Source organism: Hemitrygon akajei, chromosome 7 (assembly GCF_048418815.1).
Source record: "Hemitrygon akajei chromosome 7, sHemAka1.3, whole genome shotgun sequence".
In the NCBI taxonomy this organism is placed as follows: domain Eukaryota; kingdom Metazoa; phylum Chordata; class Chondrichthyes; order Myliobatiformes; family Dasyatidae; genus Hemitrygon; species Hemitrygon akajei.
Genome location: NC_133130.1, coordinates 181,219,967 through 181,241,609, shown reverse-complemented (window position 1 = coordinate 181,241,609; position 21,643 = coordinate 181,219,967). Strand labels below are relative to the sequence as shown.

General features: G+C 42.6%; 1 protein-coding gene across 1 annotated transcript in view; it reads left to right on the top strand.

Annotated features, from left to right (window-relative positions):
• The window catches only part of ass1 (argininosuccinate synthase 1), a 180,550-nt gene that overhangs the window by 57,040 nt on the left and 101,867 nt on the right, over nucleotides 1-21,643 (top strand). Inside the window, exons 7-8 of the mRNA XM_073052786.1 lie at nucleotides 19,262-19,332; nucleotides 19,776-19,806. Coding sequence (XP_072908887.1) covers nucleotides 19,262-19,332; nucleotides 19,776-19,806 — 102 coding nt within the window. The remainder of the gene's footprint in view (nucleotides 1-19,261; nucleotides 19,333-19,775; nucleotides 19,807-21,643) is intronic.

Here is a 21,643-nt window from a genome sequence, read left to right as displayed (position 1 = left end):
ATCAATGCTGGTCAGGCTTTGTCAATCGTTCATTGAATGAGGGCCTGTATTTAAGTTGAGGGGGTGGGGTGTAATGATGTGAGGGACAGGTTTTTACACAGGAAGTGGTGGGTCCTGGACTGTGCTGCCGGGGTGGTGGTGGAGGGTGGAAACATTAGGGACTTTTGTAGCGTGACTGTGGAGAGCATTGTAACTGGGTGCATCACCATCTGGTGGGGTGGGGTGGGGGGGGGGGGTCACTGCACCGGGTCGGAATAAGCTGCAGGAAGTTGTAGCTCAGTCAGCTCCCGTCATGGGCACTAGTCACCCCAATATTCAGGACATCTTTCAGGAGCAATGCCTCAAAAAGTCATCCATCGTTAAGGGCCCCCGTCACCCAGGACTTGCCCCCTTCCAGTCGCTACCTTCAAGGAGGAGGTACAAGAGCCTGAAGGCACACAGAAACAGCTTTGTCACCTCTGCCATCAGATATCTGAATGGACAATGAACCCCTGTACACTACCTCACTACTATTTTCTCTTTCTTTGTTTGCACTACGTATTTAACTATATATATTTTACTGAAATCAACAGTTTTTATTATAATATATTGCACTGTACTGCTGCCACAAAACAAATTTCACAACATATGCGGATGATGTTAAACCTGATTCTGATTGAGCCGTTTAGGTAGGCTCATGAATGTAATGAAATTGGAAGGATATGGACATGGTGTGGGCAGAAGAGATTAGTTTAGTTGGCCATTTAATTACTAATTTAATTGGTTTGGCATAACATAGTGGGCCGAAAGGCCTGTGCTATCCTTTTCTATGAATGAGATTTCCTACCTGTTAGTATAAAGCAAAAATAATGATTAAAAAACAGCTGCGGTTCCTACTCCAGCTTGCTGAAAATAAATCATTGATATGATTGTGGCTGGCCATTAGTTTACTTCTTTCCTTGTCTATTTTGCTACATGGAGTATGGCTGCACAATGGGGGTGAAGACCCCAGATCAGCAGTTTCTGAGACACTCAAACCACCCCATCTGGCACCAGCAATCATTCCAAGGTCAAAGTCACTTAGATCACATTTCTTCCCCATTCTGATGTTGGTCTGAACAACAGCTGAACTTCTTGACCACATCTGCATGCTCTTAAGCATTGAGTTGGTGCCATGTGATTGGCTGATTAGATATTTGCATTAACAAGCAGGTGTACCAGTGTACATAATAAAGTGGCCACTGAGTGCAAATTCTCTTTATGACAAGGCTTGTGGAAGTACAGACTGAAATCAATGTGTAGTTTCCAAGAGGAGTTGCTAGAAGATTCTGAGTTAATTCCCTTCTTTGCCTTTAGTGGATCTAGACTCCAATTTGCTGTTTCTTCAAAAACTGACCTTGAGTGTAATGATTCTGTAAAAATCTTTGCAATCTACTAAGTAAGAATCGATCAACATTTAATCCTTCCCGTGTTTTCAACGAAAGAAAATATTCTTCAGCACTTGTATTTAGGAATTACGGAAGATTACTAAAGAATTATAAAAGATCACACTCCATTTTCTAAATTCTCAAAGATTTTCATGTCAATATATAAATACACTAGAGTAGAAAATTAATGGCTGTGCATGTGATTTAAATAATTATTGCTTGACTAAACTGCCAGAAATGTGGTTTGATCTGCCACTACACTATTTACTTTCTTATTTGCTAAGGATGTCATGATGTTATGACATTTTAAATTATACTGTATGTTTTTCTTTTCTATCTAGTTATGGGAGAGTTGTCGGTGATATTACAGTAAATGTGGCAGTGATTTATTTTGTCTGCTCTACACAAGTGTTGAAGAGAGAATTGCGTTCACATTAGTATTTCATTCAATAGACACAAAATGCTGGAGGAACCCAGCAAGTAGCTCCGGATTTCCAGCATCCGCAGAACCCTTCTGTTCATTATTCCCCGGCCTGGAACGGGGGCAACCACCTGACAAAAGCATGCGTAATTGCCCGAAATTCTGCTGGCCAGTGGTGTGGTGGCATCAGCACAGGACTGAGAGACAAATGGTCTCAGGTTCAAATCCAGTCGGCTCCTAGCTGCTCTCCGTCCGTCGAGGAGCAGCTTGGCCTCAAAAAAAAGACAAGTGCTAAGGAAACAGGAAAAATGGCACCGGATGTGCGAAAAGCAACAGATTGAACAGCAACTGTTGTCCTTAAATGCACAGGTGAAAGCCTTAGCTATATTCATTGGCTCCTAGATGGAAAATTACAAGGAGTGCCCCCCCCCCCCCGATCTCCAACCTGGGGATTTGATCCCCATTCATAATATAGTAATGTGGTTGATGAACAAATTTATTTAGCGATTAAAGCCCTTCCCCTAGCCTAATCACAAGACAGTTTACAATGACCAATTACTCTGCTAGTCTTTGGACCGTGGAAGGAAGTCGGAGACCTAGAGGACACACACACACACACACACACACACACACACACACAGAGAAACACACACACACACACACACACACACACACACACACACACACACACACACACACACACACACACACACACACACACACACACACACACACACACACACACACACACACACACACACACACCCCTCCAAACTTTAATTCCACCCCCCCGCCACCCGAGTTGTATAATGTTATACTAACCGCTACAGCCAAATGCCTGAATGAAATTTTCCTACATTACCAATAACTTATAGATGATCAGTTCAAAGTAAATTTATTAGCAAAGTTGATTTATGTTACCATATACAATCTTCAGATTCATTTTCTTGCAGCCATTTACAGAGATAAAATTAAATAGAATTTATGAAAAACTATACATAAATAGACGAAGAACTAATGTATGAAAGAAGACAAGCTGTAAGTAAAAATGTTCTGAGAACAATTTCAAGAGGAAAGACGAAGCTGTACTCCTTTTACATTTTAGGCTAGTAAGTTCAATTCAATATGCGGGTTATTGTATGTTGGAAAAATACATTTTAGGTGTTTGCCTGCAGCAATATGAAACAAACATAATACCATTCTTCAGATTAAAATATGGACTTGGAATGCGAAGGACTCGTGTTGGCACCAAATTATAATGAACACGTTGCATCGCCCTTTGAGAGACTTTCATCGCTCGTAGGTATTTCACTGGGCCTTTGCACAGCAACTATTCATAAAGAACAGGTTCCTGTACCTGTCAGCCAACTATTCATAAAGAACAGGTTCCTGTACCTGTCAGCCAACTATTCATAAAGAACAGCTTCCTGTACCTGTCAGCCAACTATTCATAAAGAACAGCTTCCTGTACCTGTCAGCCAACTATTCATAAAGAACAGGTTCCTGTACCTGACAGCCAACTATTCATAAAGAACGGGTTCCTGTACCTGACAGCCAACTATTCATAAAGAACAGCTTCCTGTACCTGTCAGCCAACTATTCATAAAGAACGGGTTCCTGTACCTGACAGCCAACTATTCATAGAGAACAGGTTCCTGTACCTGACAGCCAACTATTCATAAAGAACAGGTTCCTGTACCTGTCAGCCAACTATTCATAAAGAACAGGTTCCTGTACCTGACAGCCAACTATTCATAAAGAACAGCTTCCTGTACCTGTCAGCCAACTATTCATAAAGAACAGCTTCCTGTACCTGTCAGCCAACTATTCATAAAGAACAGGTTCCTGTACCTGACACCTAAAACCTGTGTGAACAGCCCGAGTAGTTGTACTTCTTTAATCATTCATGTGAAACAAAAATAGCAAAGTCAAAATCAATCTGTTAGAATTTGAAATGCTAACTTATAAATTGAATTAGTAAAGGAGAGATGGACTGATTAGAAAGATGAGAGGAAAAAAGTAGTTTTAAAAGAAATCTGTATTTATAAAATCTGGAATAAAATAGCACATTTGTAATTTGTGGCACAGTAGCGTAGTGGTTAGCACAACGCTTTACAGTACCAGTGACCCATGTTCAATTCCTGCTGCTGCCTGTAAGGAGTTTGTTAGTTCTCCCTGTGGCTGTGTAGATTTACTCCAGGTGCTCTGGTTTCCTCCCACAATCGAAAGATGTACCAGTTGGTAGGTTAGTTGGTCATTGTAAATTGTCCCTGAAATGGGCTGGGATTAAATCGGGGGTCGCTGCGTGGCATGGCAAGGAGGTCCAGAAGGGCCTATTTTGCACTGTCTCGATAAATAAATAGACTCTAATCTACTGTACCGGGCAGAATGTGTTCCAGCATTTTTTGTTTTTACTTCATCCAGACAATAATGAATGTATACTATGGAACCAGACTAACAGTACGCAGGAAAGTTGCCCAATGTTAGTCGTTGACATTTCCCGTGTTAGTAGTTTAAATTTTTAAGTTTTCCCCAGTAATTTCAAAATGCTCACAATTTCATAAAAAAATTTCAGATGTGGATTTTGCATTTCATTAGTGTCTCTTGATGATACTGCAATATATTTGACTTTGATAAATTAGACTCAAGTGTACTTTGGAGCACTGTGACATAATGGTTCAAGTTATACAGCTCAAAGCCAGAAGTCTGGAGGACTGAATAAGCATCCCATCTCGACAGCTGGGAAATTCAAATTCCAGATTTATTTAACTTTTAACAAACTTACAAGTCACTTCTATTGAAATAAGCATGGAATTACTAATTTTTTCTAAATGCTATTCTATTTTGCTCTGTCCTTCAGTGACGATCATCTGCTGCCTTTCCTCAGAATGTCCCGGACATAACTCCAGTCCATCACCAAGGATAATCCGGGACTTTTCCTCCCAATGCAGGATACTAAATGCAGTCTTACCAGCAACATCCACAGCCTGTGAACCAAATCAAAGGCAAATCTCAGAAACCAATTTTTATTCAATTTACAAATATAAATTAAAAAACATGGAATTTAATATTACTCAATTTTAAATTGTAGTTTTGTTGAAATGCTGATGTAATGTATAGTCAGGTCAGAATCCCTCTTTTGTTAATAAGTGAAAGAAAATAAATATCACAAGAAATAGTAGCTGGTATTTAAAAGAGGGTGGAAGTGAGAAGTAACTGTCTTTGCCCCAGACTGTGTCCGTTCTGATGTGAGACCACCTCTTTGGGGCTGCACCCTGTGCTAATGATAACAGCCCATTGAAGCTAAAAGGCATTCAATGAAAAAACAACCTCTTGAAACCTAATGAACCATTCATTCAGTGGTTTGGTTGCTCAAGCATTAACAATTGCTCCATCTTCTTGTGACATGAGGAAGGCACTTTGTAACAGTGGGTAACCTGTTGACACCACTCAGAGCTGATGCAAAACTGCTCGGGGGTGGGGGGGGGGGGGTGAGGAGGCGGCGTAGGGCCAGGGGGGACTGCAAAGGAGGTGAAATCAAAGACAGGTAAAAGCATCAAGTAAATAGCTGCTAATTAACATTTATTGTAGCAGAACAATAATAGACCACTGCATTTGTCTCACTACAACTCATTAACAACTCATTAGCCATTAATGGCTTTCCCTTTTCATGTTTAATCTAGAACAGATCTATAGGATATTAGGGACAGCTGCAGTTTATTATAGGAGTGAGTTCATGCCTGTAAAAGACCCACAACAGCAAGTGAGTTGTACAGGTTTTCAAACTCGGGAGACCCACTGAAGCTGAATCACAAGACACTCCTCTGTCCCTGCGGTGCGGTGACCATAGACTTGGTTGCAATTGAATCTGTCTGTGTTCAGCCAGTGAAAATCCATATTTCATCTGCCTCTTCTTGTCCTGTTTCATTTGACGCACACTCAGGATAAACGTGCCTACTTTGTTTTACTTTAGTGAGGCACGCACTATGACACGGTGGTGTGATGACATACCCCATTCTCATACTTCTTACATATAACCCGGAATGAATAATGTAAACAAAGAATGCTTAATCAACAATATATTTGCAATATTACTCAAATATTACTGTAATATTAAGCACACAATACTCGTCCCTGCTAAGCTATAAACTCCAAATCTCAACTATATACACAGGTGGAATGTATTGCTCTCTCACCATATTATATACACACTTAGTGCATCAAATATTTAAATTGTCCCATCCAGATTTAATTGCTGTGGAGGATTTTTTTGCTTTTGTGGAATAACATCGTTCCTGACAAGGTGAGACTTGTGGCTGTGAAACAATCTCCGGTTCCTCCGTGGTGGCTGTAGGAGTTGACTCTGTGGCTGCAGGAAGTGGTTCTGACCGCTCCAGACCCTTTCTTCTCTTAACAATCAAGCGATCGATGTGTCGTCTCCAGATGGTATGAGACACAACCTCCACTGTGTAGGAGAGTGGACCGGTACCTTTTCAAGTACCTACCTATGATCACCTCTGTAGTCCAGGAGTGAAACATCAAACCTCTTTGTTTGAGGATCCCTCAGTTTGTCTCAGCTGTTTGTCCTTCTGAGACTGGGTTTGAGGAGATCCAGGCAGGAGTGCACGGGACGACCCAGGAACAGCAGAGCTGGTGAGCTGGTGAGCTGTTGGTCGTGGAGTGTGCTACATTGCGATTTGCAAGGAGGAGGTTGGTGAGCTTCTGATTCAGTGTTAGTGTAGTGTTCTGCTGACGTTGCTCACAGTGTGCTCTTTAGACTCTGAACAAACCCTTCTGCCAAGTCATTGGTAGCAGGGTGGGACAGTGCAAATGTAATATGTCTTATTCCATTCATTTTCAGGAATGACTGAAACTGTTCCACAACAAACTGCGGTCCATTGTCACCGACTAAGTGTTCTGGAACGCCCGTGCTTGAGCAGCACATCGACTGTGTGTGGGGCTGTAGTGGAGGCTATTGGGAACACTCCTGGCCACTTTGTAGCTGTGTCCACAACTACCAAGAAATTTGTGCCCATGAATGGTCTGGCAGAATCCACATGAATCCTCTGCCAGGCCATTCCCAGGGATGGAGAGGCACTGCTCTGGATGTCTTGGCATCCCGGACCATTGCAGGCAAGCTGTTCAATATACTTCTCAATCCCAGGCCACCAGACAAAGCCTCAAGCCAATGCTGTCATTTTGACAACACCTAGATGATTGGCATGGAGCGCTCAGCTTGGTTGGTATAATAGCTCTCAATCCCCACTTAAGGCAATTCCCACTAAGGGCAAGTTCATCCCAACCCTGGTAAAAATGGGGGAACTGGAACTTCTGCTGTACATTCCAGCCATTTTGGTTGACAGGTAGACCTGAGACAGAGTGGGGTCTTCTCTGTTTTTTTCTTTGGATCATCTCTGCCATAATAGGGAGACATTAATTTGCATTATGGAGATTACACCAAGGATAGTATCCTCCCTTGTGACTTTTTCCATCATTTCCTTTTCCAAGAGTAAACGGACACTTCATCAGCTTTCCATAATTAGTGCTCTCTCGAATTCAATCTTGGCATTGTGTCCTCCAAGAAACCGAGCCCATCTCTGTATTCGTGCTGCTGTTGTTAGTGGAACACCCTTCTGTGGATTGAAAATGGACACCAGTGGTTGATGATCAGTAATGAGGGTAAACTCTCTCTCCGATACAAGTATATTCCAAGCTATGGGTGCTCACTTCCATCTTTCCGTCAACTTATAAGGCAAGGTGTCACAGGCAAGGTTCACTGAACGATGTGGATCATAACGTGTGAGTACAGTGTCTGATGTCACCATTTCCATCGTCTTTTGGAAAGTCACCTCACACTGCTTTGCTCATTGTCATTTCTTCCTGATCTGTAGTAATGAATTCAACAGATGGAGCAGAGTGACCACGTTTAGTAGGAACCTGTTATAGTGATTGACAAATCCTAAACAGGGTCACAACTGTGACAGGTCCTTTGGACTTGCAGCATCCATGACTGCTTGAATTTTCTCAGCACAATTGTGAAAATTTTGTGTGTCAGTGGTGTGGCCACAGTAAGTGATGCTTGGTTTAAAGAATTTACAACATGTTTCATCTGCTCTGAGCTTATAATCTTCTGATCTTTTTAATGCTGTCTTGAGGTTTTGGGGATGTTCCTCGTCATCCTCCCCGGTAACAGTGATGGCTTCTTGGTAACACTGAGTGCCTGGGCGGTCTTGCAATACCTGGTCCATGGCCTTTTGCCAGATTGCAAGTGCAGATGCTACTCTAACAATAAGCCTATTAAAGTGATAAAGCCCTTTGTGACTGTTTATGGTGAAAAACACTCTTCTTCCATTTCCGTCTGTAGGTGGGCTTCAGCCAAGTCCGCTTTGCTGAAGTGTTTCCCTCCAGAAAGGATTGCAAAGTTATCCTCAATCCTAGGCAGAGGCTGGTGATCTACTTTTAGTACAGTATTGATGCTCACATTAAAATCTTGGCCACTGGGACCACTGACATTGCCCATGGGCTCCATTCAACCTTGAAAATAATTCCTTCAGAGTCCATGCGGTTTAGCTCACTGGCTATCTTATCATCGATGGTATAAGGAGCCAGATGGGCTTTGTAAAACCTGAGTGTGGAATTTTCACTTAACACTATTTTACCCCTAATGTGTGGGGTTTTCCAGTGCCACCCTTGAACACAGCCTTGGCATCATCCAGTGCCTTTCTTAATTCTCTTTCTGTTGACTCTGTTGCAGGGAGTGTGGCACGCAAATGGTAAATAGATTTTCCTTTCATTTCTGTTGTAAGCCATATTAGACATCTTCTGGTAATTTGTGAAACTGAATTAAGAAGTATTTCATCCAGTATCTACCAACATACACACAGTGGCCACTTTATTAGGTACGTTTCTGGTTCACGATCTGCTGCTGGAGTCCATCCATCTCAAGCTTCAATGAGTTGTGCATTCAGAAGTTCTCTTCTGCAGACCACTGTTGTAATGCGTGATTATTTGAATTTCTATAGCCTTCCTATCAGCTTAAACCATACTGCCCATTCTCCTCTGACCTCTCTCATTAACAAAGTGTTTTCGCCACAGAATTGCCGTGCACTGGATGTTGTTTGTTTCTCACACCATTCTCTGTAAACTTGAGAGGCGGTTGTGTGTGAAAATCCCAGGAGATCAGCAGTCTCTGAGATACTCAAACCACCCCATCTGGCACCAACAATCATCAAAGTCACTCAGATCATACTTCTTCCCCGTTCTGATGTTTGGTCTGACCAAAGACTGATTCTGTTGACCATGTCTGCATGTTTTTGTGTGTTCAGTTGCTGTCATGTGATTGGCTGATAATTGTATTAATGAGCAGTGTTAGAGGTCTACTGAATAATATGGGCAATGGGTGTATACTGTGCCTATTAACCCTGTTTCTTCCTTTGCTCTTGAAAGTTTGAGGCAAAAGCACCTAAAGTTCCATCCAACTCAAGCTCCCCTCTCATTTCCTTCCCTCTACCCAGTCCTGCCTAAATTCAATGTTGAGAAAGCTCCTTCTGGGCTACTGAGGACATTGCTCACTGTGCAGAAGATGTGGACAGTATAGTTACTGGAAATTCATCCAGGGCAGTTAGGCCAATCAAATGCCTTTGTGTCTGGTGCTCGGGTTCTGAAACTTGTTCCATTCGGTGTCAAGTGAATCTGGAAACATTGTAAAATGGTACAGTTGTTCTTAAACACGAGGGGTACAGCAGATGCTGAAAACCCGGAGTACCACACACAAAATGCTGGAGCAACTCAGCAGGTGCAGGGAATAAACGTCTTGGCCCAAAGCAATGATTTCTTATTCGCCTCCGTAGATGCTCCCTGACCTGTTGAGTTCCTCAAATGTTTTGTGTGTGTGTTTTGCAGCTGGTTCCTAGTGTGTTCCTTGCTGTGTCACTGTCTACTGTTTCAGTGTTTACTAGGTTGGCAGTTTAGGTAATGCTCAGCAAAGATCAACTATTTCTTCAGGACAAATGGTGTATTGGGCTCAGTACCGCCGTTGAGCTGCTATAGAAGAACCTCTGCTGCCCTCTTTGGATGTAATGGCATTGATGAGGTATGCAATATTACCAAGCCAGGTACAACTCAGAAACGAGCCCTTACCCCACAGCATCCATCCCACCTGAGGAAAACACGCGTGGGCTAGGAGGACCTTTACTAAAATAAAGCAAATATGCATGTTAAACAAGATCCATTTATAATGCTTTCATTTTATTTTAATGATCTAGTACCAAGGGTGAGTGTTGCAGGACCTTACCTTTTAGTTCCGGCTGAGATAAAGTGGGTTTGTTCTTTTTATTGATGTGCAAATTTGACCTTTGGATGCAGAGAGCTTTAGCGGGGTCATCTTCCTCCTCTGATATGAACTAAAACGCTGTATAAAAGTGCCCGTGGCTGGGAGGATAAATAAGTATTTTCAATTTAAAATGTGTATGTGTTCATGTACACTTCATAATCACTGTTCTGCTGTGAATGAACCTCTTAAAGCCAGAGTTCTTCCTCTCTGCAAGCAGCCTATTATTTGGACGATGTTTGTCCAAGATTGACTGTTTCTTTCTTGTGCCGTTGCAAAGTCGCAATTCTGCCTGCAATAATATGGGCATTCTTAACTCAAGAATGATCGAGACCGCTGGCGAACTGATGGTGTGGAGATGGAGTTACGTATGATGCTCTCCTGTGTCGGTAGGTCCTCAGATGACCAATCCAGGATCCACATATTCTGGTCCAAAGGGGTAGCTGTGTAATACGAAGAGGCATGGTGTGTACTAGGTGGCTCATCTTTGACCAAGGCTTACATCAGTTAGTTTTGTACAGCGGAGATATTCAACAAGTCATATGGTTCCAAAGGTCATCCCTCTGCTTGTCAACAAGGCTATTGTGATCATCAATAGTTTTAAGGTCATTCGTTTTTTCCCCTCCTCGAAGATCCCTCACTGTTCCAGCCAGTGAGAACATTGCAGAAGACTTGAACAATATATTTATATTTGAAATTCATCCAGGACAATGAGGCCAATCAATTGAAGTAGTGCCTTGTCCCGTTTGATAATCAGCTGCATTAACTGCATTAGAATGATCAATTTGGGACACATTTCTAAGCAATATTATTTTTCCTACAGTTACAGTAACTTCAATGGCCGCTCCTACCTCAAACCCTCTCACATCTGTGGCTGACTCTGACGCCTTGACCATTGCTCAGGAAGAGCTGTAGCTTCTGTCGACTGATAGGATCTGTAGCTTCAGCAGCGAGTGTTGGCTTAAGGCAGAAATCATAACTATTAGGATAAATCTGAAATTTCGATCTCCACTTCAGCAATTTCTATCTTGAAACTGAAATCCAGAAATTTCAAATTTGATAAGTGGCCTGAAGTTTGAATATTTAAAATTCTGAAAAAAAAAGAGTCGGCTTTAAGTGGATATGACCATGAGACCATAAGATATAGGAGCAGAATTAGGCCAGTTGGCCCATCAAGTCAGCTCTGCCATTCCATCATGGCTGGTCCAATTTTTCTCTCAGCCCCCACCTCCTGCCTTCTCCCCGTATCCCTTCATACCCTGACCAATCAAGAATCTATTAACCTCTGCCTTAAATATACATAAAAAGGACTTCCCTTCCTCCACCATCAACTCTGCTCTCAAACACATCTCTCCCATTTCCCACGCATCTGCCCTCACCCCATCCGCCCGCCACCCCACTTGGGATAGGGTTCCCCTTGTCCTCACCTACCACCCCACCAACCTCCAGGTCCAACGTATAATTCTCCGTAACTTCCGCCACCTCCAAAGGGATCCCACTACCAAACACATCTTTCCCTCCCCCCCCTTCCTGCTTTCCATGGGGGATCGCTCCCTACGCGACTCCCTTATCCACTCGTTTCCCCCCCCCCCATCCCTTCCCACCGATCTCCCTCCTGGCACTTATCCTTGTAAACGGAACAAGTGCTACACCTGCCCTTACACTTCCTCCCTCACCACCATTCAGGGCCCCAGACAGTCCTTCCAGGTGAGGCAACACTTCACCTGTGAGTCGGCTGGTGTGGTATACTGCGTCCGGTGCTCCTGGTGTGGCCTTTTATATATTGGTGAGACCCGACGCAGACTGGGAGACTGTTTCGCTGAACACCTACGCTCTGTCCGCCAGAAAAAGCAGGATCTCCCAGTGGCCACACATTTTAATTCCACGTCCCATTCCCATTCTGATATGTCTATCCATGGCCTCCTCTACTGTCAAGATGAAACCAAACTCAGGTTGGAGGAACAACACCTTGTATTCTGTCTGGGTAGCCTCCAACCTGATGGCATGAACATTGATTTCTCTAACTTCTGTTAATGCCCCTCCTCCCCTTCTTACTCCCATCACTTATTTATTTATTTATCTCTCCTCCTCCCCCTCCCCCACTTTTTTCTCTTTTCTCTCTCTGTCCCTCTCCCAGTCACTCCTTGCCTGCTCTCCATCTCCCTCTGGTGCTCCCCTCCTCCTTTCTTTCTCCCTAGGCCTCCCGTCCCATGATCCTTTCCCTTCTCCAGCTCTGTATCCCTTTTGCCAATCAACTTTACAGTTCTTAGCTTCATCCCTCCCACTTTCAAATCTCTTACTATCTTTCTTTTCAGTTAGTCCTGACAAAGGGTCTCGGCCCGAAACGTTGACTGTACTTCTTCCTATAGATGCTGCCTGACCTGCTGCGTTCCACCAGCATTTTGTGTGTGTTGCTTGAATTTCCAGCATCTGCAGATTTCCTCGTGTATACATAAAGACGTGGCCTCCACAGCTGTCTGTGTCAAAGAATTCCAGATTCACCACTCTTTGGGTAGAGAAATTCTCCTCAACTCCATCCTTAAAGGACACCCCTCTATTCTGAGGCTGTGTCCTCTGGTCTTAGACTCTCCCACCATAGACCATAGGAAATGTCCACTCTATCACGACCTTTCACCATTCAATAGGTTTCAGTGAGGTCACCCCTCATTCTTCTGAATTCTAGTGAATACAGGTCCAGAGCCATCATATGACAAGCCGTTCAATCCTGGGATCATTTTCATGAACCTCCTTTGGACCCTCTCCAGTTTCAAAATAAGGGGTGCAAACCTGCTCACAAAATTCCAAGAGAGGCTTCACCAGTGCGTTATAAAGTCTCAGCCTTACATCCTTGCTTTTATATTCTAGTCCTCTTGAAATGAATACTAACATTGTATTTGCCTTCCTCACCACTGACTCAACCTGCAAATTAACCTTTAGGGAATCCTGCACAAGGACTCCCAAGTCCCTTTGCACCTCAGCTTTTTGTATTTTCTCTCCTTTTAGAAAATCAACCCTTTCATTTCTTCTACCAAAATGCATGACCATACACTTCCCGACACTGTATTCCATCTGCCATTTCTTTGCCCATTCTCTTAATCTAAGTCCTTCTGTAGCCTCTCTACTTCCTCAAAACTACCTGCCCCTCCACCTAGCTTCATATCATCTGACATCTTTGCAACAAAATCATCGATTCCATCAACCAAATCATTGACATAAAACAGAAAAGGAATCAGTCCCAACACAGATCCCTGTGGAACACCACTGGTCACCAGCAGCCAACCAGAAAAGGCTCCCTTCATTCCCACTCTTTGCCTCCTGCCAATGAGCCACTGCTTTATCCGTGCTAGAGTCTTTCCTGTATTACCATGGGCTCATAGCTTGTTAAGCAGCCTTGTGTGGCACCTTGTCAAAGGCCTTCTGAAAGTCCAAGTAAATGACATCCACCAAGTCTCCTTTGTCCTTCCTGCTTGTTATTTCCTCAAAGAATTCCAACAGATTTGTCAGGCAAGTTTTTCCCTTGAGCAAACAAAGCTGACTATGGCTTATTTTATCGTGTGCCTCCAAGTACCCTGAGATCTCATCCTTAGTAATCAACTCCAACATCTTCCCAACCACTGAGGTCAGACTAACTGGCCTATTGTTTCCTTTCTTCTGCCTCTCTCCCTTCTTGAAGAATGGAGTGACATTTGCAATTTTCCATTCTTCTAGAACCATTCCAGAATCTAGTGACTCTTGAAAGATCAATACAAACGCCTCCACAATCTCCTCAGCCACCTCTTTCAGAATCCTGGGGTGTAAACCATCTGGTCCCGGTGTCTTATCTACGTTTTCACCTTTCAGTTTTCCAAGAACCTTCTCTCTAGTTATGGTAACCTCACACAATTCATGACCCCGACACCTGGAGCTTCCACCATACAGCTCGTGTCTTCCACAGCGAAGACAGGTGCAAAATACTTGTTCAGTTCATCCGCTATTTCGTTGTTCCCCATTACTACCTCTCCAGCATCATCTTCCAGCGGTCCAATATCCATGCACATATCTCTGTTACACTTTATGTATCTGAAGTAACTTTTGCTATTCTCTTTGATATTATTGGCTAGCTTACTTTCATATTCCACCTTTACCTTCTTAATAAATTTTTTAGTTGCCTTCTGTTGTCTTTTAAAAGCTTCCCAATCCTCTAACTTCCCACTAATTTTTGCTGTATACTATGCCCTCACTTTGGCTTTTATGTTGACTTTGACTCCTCTTGTTAGCCATGGTTGTGTCACCTTTCCTTTAGAATACTTATCTCTCTTTGGGATGTATATATCCTGTGCCTTCTGAATTGCTTCCAGAAATTCCAGCCATTGCTGCTCTGCCATCATCCCTACCAGTGTTCTTTTCCAATCAATTCTGGCCAACTCCTCTCTCATGCCTCTTTACTGATACATCTGACTTTAGCTTCCCCTTCTCCAATTTCAGGGTGAATTTGATCATATTATGATCACTTGTCCCTAAGGGTTCTTTTACCTTAAGCTATCTGATCAATTCTGGTTCATTGCACAACACCCAATTCAGAATAGCTGATCCTTTCGTGGGCTCAACCACGAGCTTCTCTTAAAAAGCCATCTTGTAGGCACTCTAGAAATTCCCCCTCCTGGGATCAAGCACCAATTTGACTTTTCCCAATCTACCTGCATATTTAACTCCCCCATGACTACTGTAACATTGCCCTTTTGGCGTGCATTTTCTATCTCCCGTTGGGATTTGTAGGCCACATCCTTACTACTGTTTGGGGTCTGTATTCAATTCCCATCGGGGTTGTTTTACCCTTGCGGATCCTTAGCTCTATCAACAGTGATTCGACACTTTTTGACCCTATGTCACCTCTTCCTAATGACCTAATTTCATGTTTTACTAACAGAGCAAAGCAGCCCCCTCTGCCTTCCTGCCTGTCCTTTCAATACAGTGTGTATCCTTGGACATTAATCTCCCAGCTATAATTCGGTGATGCCTACAACTCATACCTGCCAATCTGGTTCATCGACCTTATTCTGTATACTGTGTGCATTCAAATAGATAGATAGATAGATAGATTGATAGATACTTTATTCATCCCCATGGGGAAATTCAACTTTTTTCCAATGTCCCATACACTTGTTGTAGCAAAACTAATTACATACAATACTTAACTCAGTAAAAAATATGATATGCATCTAAATCACTATCTCAAGAAGCATTAATAATAGCTTTTAAAAAGTTCTTAAGTCCTGGCGGTAGAATTGTAAAGCCTAATGGCATTGGGGAGTATTGACCTCTTCATCCTGTCTGAGGAGCATTGCATCGATAGTAACCTGTCGCTGAAACTGCTTCTCTGTCTCTGGATGGTGCTATGTAGAGGATGTTCAGAGTTTTCCATAATTGACCGTAGCCTACTCAGCGCCCTTCGCTCAGCTACCGATGTTAAATTCTCCAGTACTTTGCCCACGACAGAGCCCGCCTTCCTTACCAGCTTATTAAGACGTGAGGCCTCCCTCTTCTTAATGCTTCCTCCCCAACACGCCACCACAAAGAAGAGGGCGCTCTCCACAACTGACCTATAGAACATCTTCAGCATCTCACTACAGACATTGAATGACGCCAACCTTCTAAGGAAGTACAGTCCTAAGGAAATGCAACACCTTTTTAATTTTGTCGGACTTTTACATTGCAACTCATCCTGTTGACTGCAATTTTGCCCCATCTACAGCCTCTCCTCACTACACACTGCCTCAGTCTGTAGACCAGCCACCTCATCTTCAGCACTATGATGAAATCCAACCTTAACAACAATCTGTCTCTGAATGTGAACAAAACAAAAGAGATGGTTGTTGACTTCAGGAGGGCACAGAGCGACCACTCCCCGCTGAACATCGACAGCTCCTCGGTAGAGATCGTTAAGAGCACCAAATTTCTTGGTGTTCACCTGACGGAGAATCTGACCTGGTTCCTCAACACCAGCTCCATAGCAAAGAAAGCCCAGCAGCGTCTCCACTTTCTGCAAAGGCTGAGGAAAGTCCATCTCCCACCCCCCATCCTCATCACATTCTACAGGGGTTGTATTGAGAGCATCCTGAGCAGCTGTATCACTACCTGGTTCGGAAATTGCACCATCTCGGATCGCAAGACCCTGCAGCAGATAATGAGGTCAGCTAAGAAGATCATCGGGGTCTCTCTTCCCGCCATCACAGACATTTACACCACATGCTGCATCCGCAAAGCAAACAGCATTATGAAGGACCCCACACACCCCTCATACAAACTCTTCTCCCTCCTGCCTCTGGGAAAAGGCACCGAAGCATTTGGGCTCTCACGACCAGACTATGTAACAGTTTCTTCCCCCAAGCTATCAGACTCTTCAATACCCAAAGCCTGGACTGACACCTTGCCCTACTGTCCTGTTTATTATTTATTGTAATGCCTGCACTGTTTTGTGCACTTTATGCAGTCCTGGGTAGGTCTGTAGTCTAGTGTAGTTTTTTTCTGTGTTGTTTTTTATGTAGTTCAGTCTAGTTTTTGTACTGTGTCATGTAACACCATGGTCCTGAAAAAACATTGTCTCATTTTTACTATGTACTGTACCAGCAGTTATGGTCGAAATGACAATAAAAAGTGACTTGACTTGATTTTTCTTTTCAATGTGATTTACATCACAAAGTGCTTAGGCAGTATAGTTTACTTTTTTTAACTCTAGATTATTTAGAAGAGGAACTATTGATAAACCTAACTTTAAAATGAGATGGTTTAACTCTGAAAGTAAAAAAATAAAGTAACGTCTTCACTTTGTGGCAAATGAATAATATCTTTTCTGTGGAGAAATGTTTTTGTTTTGCTGATATCGTTGGAGTTTGCTTTCAGCTTTTTCTGACGGTGTCAGTAGCGGCTGGCATGTCTGCTAGACTGGTCACCAGGAGTACTTTTCTGTGGTGCTGATTAAAGATGAACGTGCCCAGGGTAATGAATTACTAATTAAGTTTGTTATCTATGCTTCAGTTTATTGAGTGTGATCTAAAGAAGGAATCCCACAATGGAAAGTTAGGAAATCATTCTTCGGAACATCCTCTTCTCCCTTCCCAAACATCCCTGTAAACAGATGTGGATTGTTTTTTAAGGACTTCACAGTTCTTATCCTTGCATAGTAGGAAACAAAGTACTGGAAGGTGCCTAAGCTACTAAATAATTGAATTTCCTCTTAAGCTTTCTGGTATAGCCTTTCGTTCACTTTTTGGAGCTTATTTATAATTTGGAGATCACTTGTGGCAAACTTATACCCAAAACAGCTGTGAACTTTCAGGAGAAATTCATAAGCTATGCCTGACTTTTAAAGTGGGGCTTAATTTGATACTGGAATTGGCAACTGTCAAACAGTGAGTAAAATTTACTGGCCACATCTACAATATTGTAAATCTAGTAATTCAGGTTGTCCGAGTTCTGGGGGATAATGCCTATATGTGTCCAACTGATGCAAGAATCAAACTTCACTGCACTTCTACAGTAAGGAATTCAGTGGAAACTTCACTCTGGCAACAGGTTATAGTTTACAACTTAACTGATGGAGTTGATGCCAACAGTAAAAAAAGTAGTAGGTTTATTATCGAAGTGCATATACCATTTTCAACCCTCAGCCCCATTTTCTTATAGGCATTTACAGGGCAAAAAGAAATACAATCGTATTTACTAACTATACATAAACGAATAGAGCCTGAGGAACAACCAGTGTGCAAAAAATGAGTGTGTAGGTTGTAGAATTAGCTCTGAGTTGTGCTGATTGAGGTTATCCACGCCATTTCAGGGGGCTGATGATTGTAGGGTAATAACTGCTCCTGAACCTGGTCCTGTGGGATCTAATGCTTTGTACCTCTTGTACAGGTTGTAGTAGTCAGAAAATGGGATGGCCTGGATTACGGGGGTCTCTGATGATGGATGCTATCTTCTCCATGTAAATGTATTCAGTGATGTAGCGGTTAGCTTGTGTTCGATTGGGGTGTGTTCAACTCTTTCCATAGGCACTGCTCCTCCTGGGCATTGGTGTTTCCAGCTAGCATACTACTCACTGTGAACCTATAGAAGCTTTCCAGAGAGTTTGGTGACTTGCCAAATCTATACAAAATCAAGTTGAGTTTATTGTTGGGTTGAGTTGTTTTCCAATTTACTTGCAAACATTTCATCACCACACAAGGAGACGTCATCAGTGCGGTGTGTCCTCCGAATGCTTGGCCTTCATATACTTATCAAGTGGCTGATTGGTCACCATTGTGGAAACTCAGTTGTGATGTGGGGAGGAAATCTCATCGCTGATTGGCTGTGTGGCAAACTTCGAGCGGTGTGGTCTGGAACTTTGCCGGCATTGGCTCAGAAAGACGATTGAAGTGTATATGTTTATTGTCTCTTGCACAAGTAGATGTACGTTCAGGTGCAAGGGGAAACTTGCTTGTAGTATAGTTGCAATTAAGGTAAAGTTTCAAGTTCATTAGGGGAATAAAGGTTTGGGATTCACTTGATGATTTGGAAGAAGGTTTGTGTTGATCATGAATATTTCCACACATCATCTCACTTTGAATTATATCCTGAGCTCTACATACTGTGAAGTAATACTTACAATGCTGGAGGAACTCAGCAGGGCAGGCAGTGTCTATGGAAAGAAATACACACTCAACATTTCAGGCCAAGACCCTTCATTGGAAGTCCTGATGAAGGGTCTCGGCCCGAAACGTCGACTGTTTATTCATTTCCATAGATGCTTCCTGTCATGCTGAGTTCCTCTGGCATTTTGTGTGTGCTGCCTTGGATTTCCAGCATCTGCAGATATTCCTCTAAAATGAGTGGAATGGCAAATAATGACGAATAAAGATACTGGAACTAAACCTAATGATACTGTTTAATTATATCCATTCAATAGTTGGATTGACGTTAAAAAGATTGGAATTCTTGTGTGCTTTTTAAAGACAAATTTGAATCTCTGTTTCTCACTATGAGTAATTACCTAGTATTTTGCCACTCCGAGCGGTGAGAAATGTCTTTCTTGTAAGCCACCCTGTAGCATATGCCAACTTATAATTTTTTGGAATTCTGTTTGGATTGTAGGAACATGGCATTCCTGTTCCGGTCACTCCCAAAAGCCCTTGGAGTATGGATGCCAACATCATGCACATCAGGTGAGTGGAGTCCTCCAGCTGTTCCGTGTGGTTTTTGAAAGAGAAGATGTAGTTCTGAGTCAAGACGTACAAGCAAGCTGGATGAACTCAGCAGGTCGGGCAGCATCTGTTGAAAGAAGCCGTCAACGGATGCTGCCCGACCTGCTGAGTTCATCCAGCTTGTTTGTACTTCTTGATTTGACCACAGCATCTGCTGTGCACTTTGTGCTTATAGTTCTGAGTGTAGCTTCTCTATCACGTGCTGTCCGATGATTGAATATGCAAGCGTTTAAGGTTTAATTACTAATAGACATGGACTGTAGTCCGTGTTCTTTGCAGATTTGTAGTATTTTAATTTTAACTACTAAGTAAATTATTATTTAAAATATTTGCAGTCATAATAAGTTCGGACTCTCACACTGTAACTTTCATTCTGTGTACATTGATTTTATGTTTTCCCACAGCTACGAGTCTGGGATCTTGGAAAACCCCAAGGTAATATTTCATGACCTTGAAATACTCTCAGATATGCCATTAAGCTTATAAAGTGTTATGTCTATGACCCATAATTTGAAATTTCATGGGGGTAGAGGGTGAAATGGCAAGGCCAAGCCCTGGTACCGTTATCATCTGTGTTTTAAAGGTTTTTATTGCTGTTAAGATCAATGGGGAGGGAAACACTCTGTGTGACATTGTACAATACAATGTCACATCCAAACAATAAAGAAGCAATTAGACAGATGAGGCACATTCACAGAGGAGCGCTTCAAAGTTGCCAGCTTGCAGCAGTGGTTTTTCTCATTGTGCAATGTAGGGTCTTGTTTGATCGAAGGTCATGAACTAATAGAGTTTTCGATGCAGCAGCATCCAATAGGCTGGCTTCTCCACTGCCATTAGCCGTTTCCATGTCCACATTGCAGGCTTTTTACTATCATGTTTACTCGTTTATGTGGGAGAGTGGTGGGTAAGCTGCTGCTGAGGGAAATGAATTTTGTGGTAGTGAAACTTTGCTTGAAAAAAATACAAGGTTAAAACTGTCCTTAAGTGATGTAAGGTGTTGACTTTAGATTATTAAACATTGAAGGAAAGGTGTTTGATACCACACGGATCTATGTGGTAACACTTTAAAAATTAATGGGAAGTTGCATCCCTTAAGGCGTGTCTGTGTTGCCGCCACAATGTTTGTGGGGTCCTCTGGGGGCTCCGATTTCCTCCCACATTCCAAAGCCACAGGGGTTAGTGGTTAATTGGACACACGAGTGTAATTGGGCTTGTGTGCCGGAAGGTCCCGTTACTGTGCTGTATCTCTAAATGAATGAATTCAATGAAATGTTGCTGCAAAGAGTCTGGAGGGGTATCTCTGGGTTGTGCCGATGGTGCAAAACTTAAGATTGGTGCTTGAATGGTTTAATGTCATGCCAACCTTGAGAGGTTTTATTAGCTTGAAATAAACCAAAGTGCACCTTAAATAACCATTGCAGCACCTGTGTAGCATGCTAAGAATTTCCAATTCCTTTCTGCTTAGCTAGTGACAATTGACAAGCTACTTTTGTGAATTTGATACAAAAAGTTGACATCAATTTTACTCTTGCTGAATTAATAGCTGCTAATGTGAAAGAATTCAGGTCGCAGTATTGTGTGAAATTCCAACCAGCAATGATGATGCATGAGTTCTTTTGTCATCTGTTTTAATGGAAGCTAATGGGTTTATGAATGTTTATTCTAACTCAATTGCTTGAATTCCATGTGTAGATTAATGGATTCCTAGATAAGAATTATAATTCACTTCAATTGATAACTTTTTAAACCTTCTGTATGGAAAGACGACCTCCGTACTCCCAACAACCCCCCCCCCCCCCAACGCACACACCTAAATTGTATAATCTTGTATTAGAAGATCCCATAACCATGCCTCAACTGGATCTTATAGTCTACAGCAGAAGAAACCTCCAGCTGGCTTTTGAACTTCTGGCGTGCATTAAGGAGCCAAAAACCAATTAGCCTTTTTGCTTCTGGCGTCAGCCTTCAGTACTGGTGCAGGTGTAGGTGGGTTGAATTCAGCCGTGATTCCCAAAGTAGTCCAAAGCTGAACGGTTGCAATGACATACCAACAGTACTGTCACCCGAAAGAGGTGTCAAGACCTTCAGGGGGAAATGACATTGTAATCGAACTGCTTTCTTCGGCTGAAGGCCTTAGATGCTGCTTTGATAAAAGTCTGGCCAGAACTCTGAGGTGGGAAAACTTTTTCTGAACCTCGATGTTAGCTGATTTGGCTGTCCTGGTTTGAAAATGCAGATCTGCTGCTTGACCCTGTAGAGAAGATTTCACATC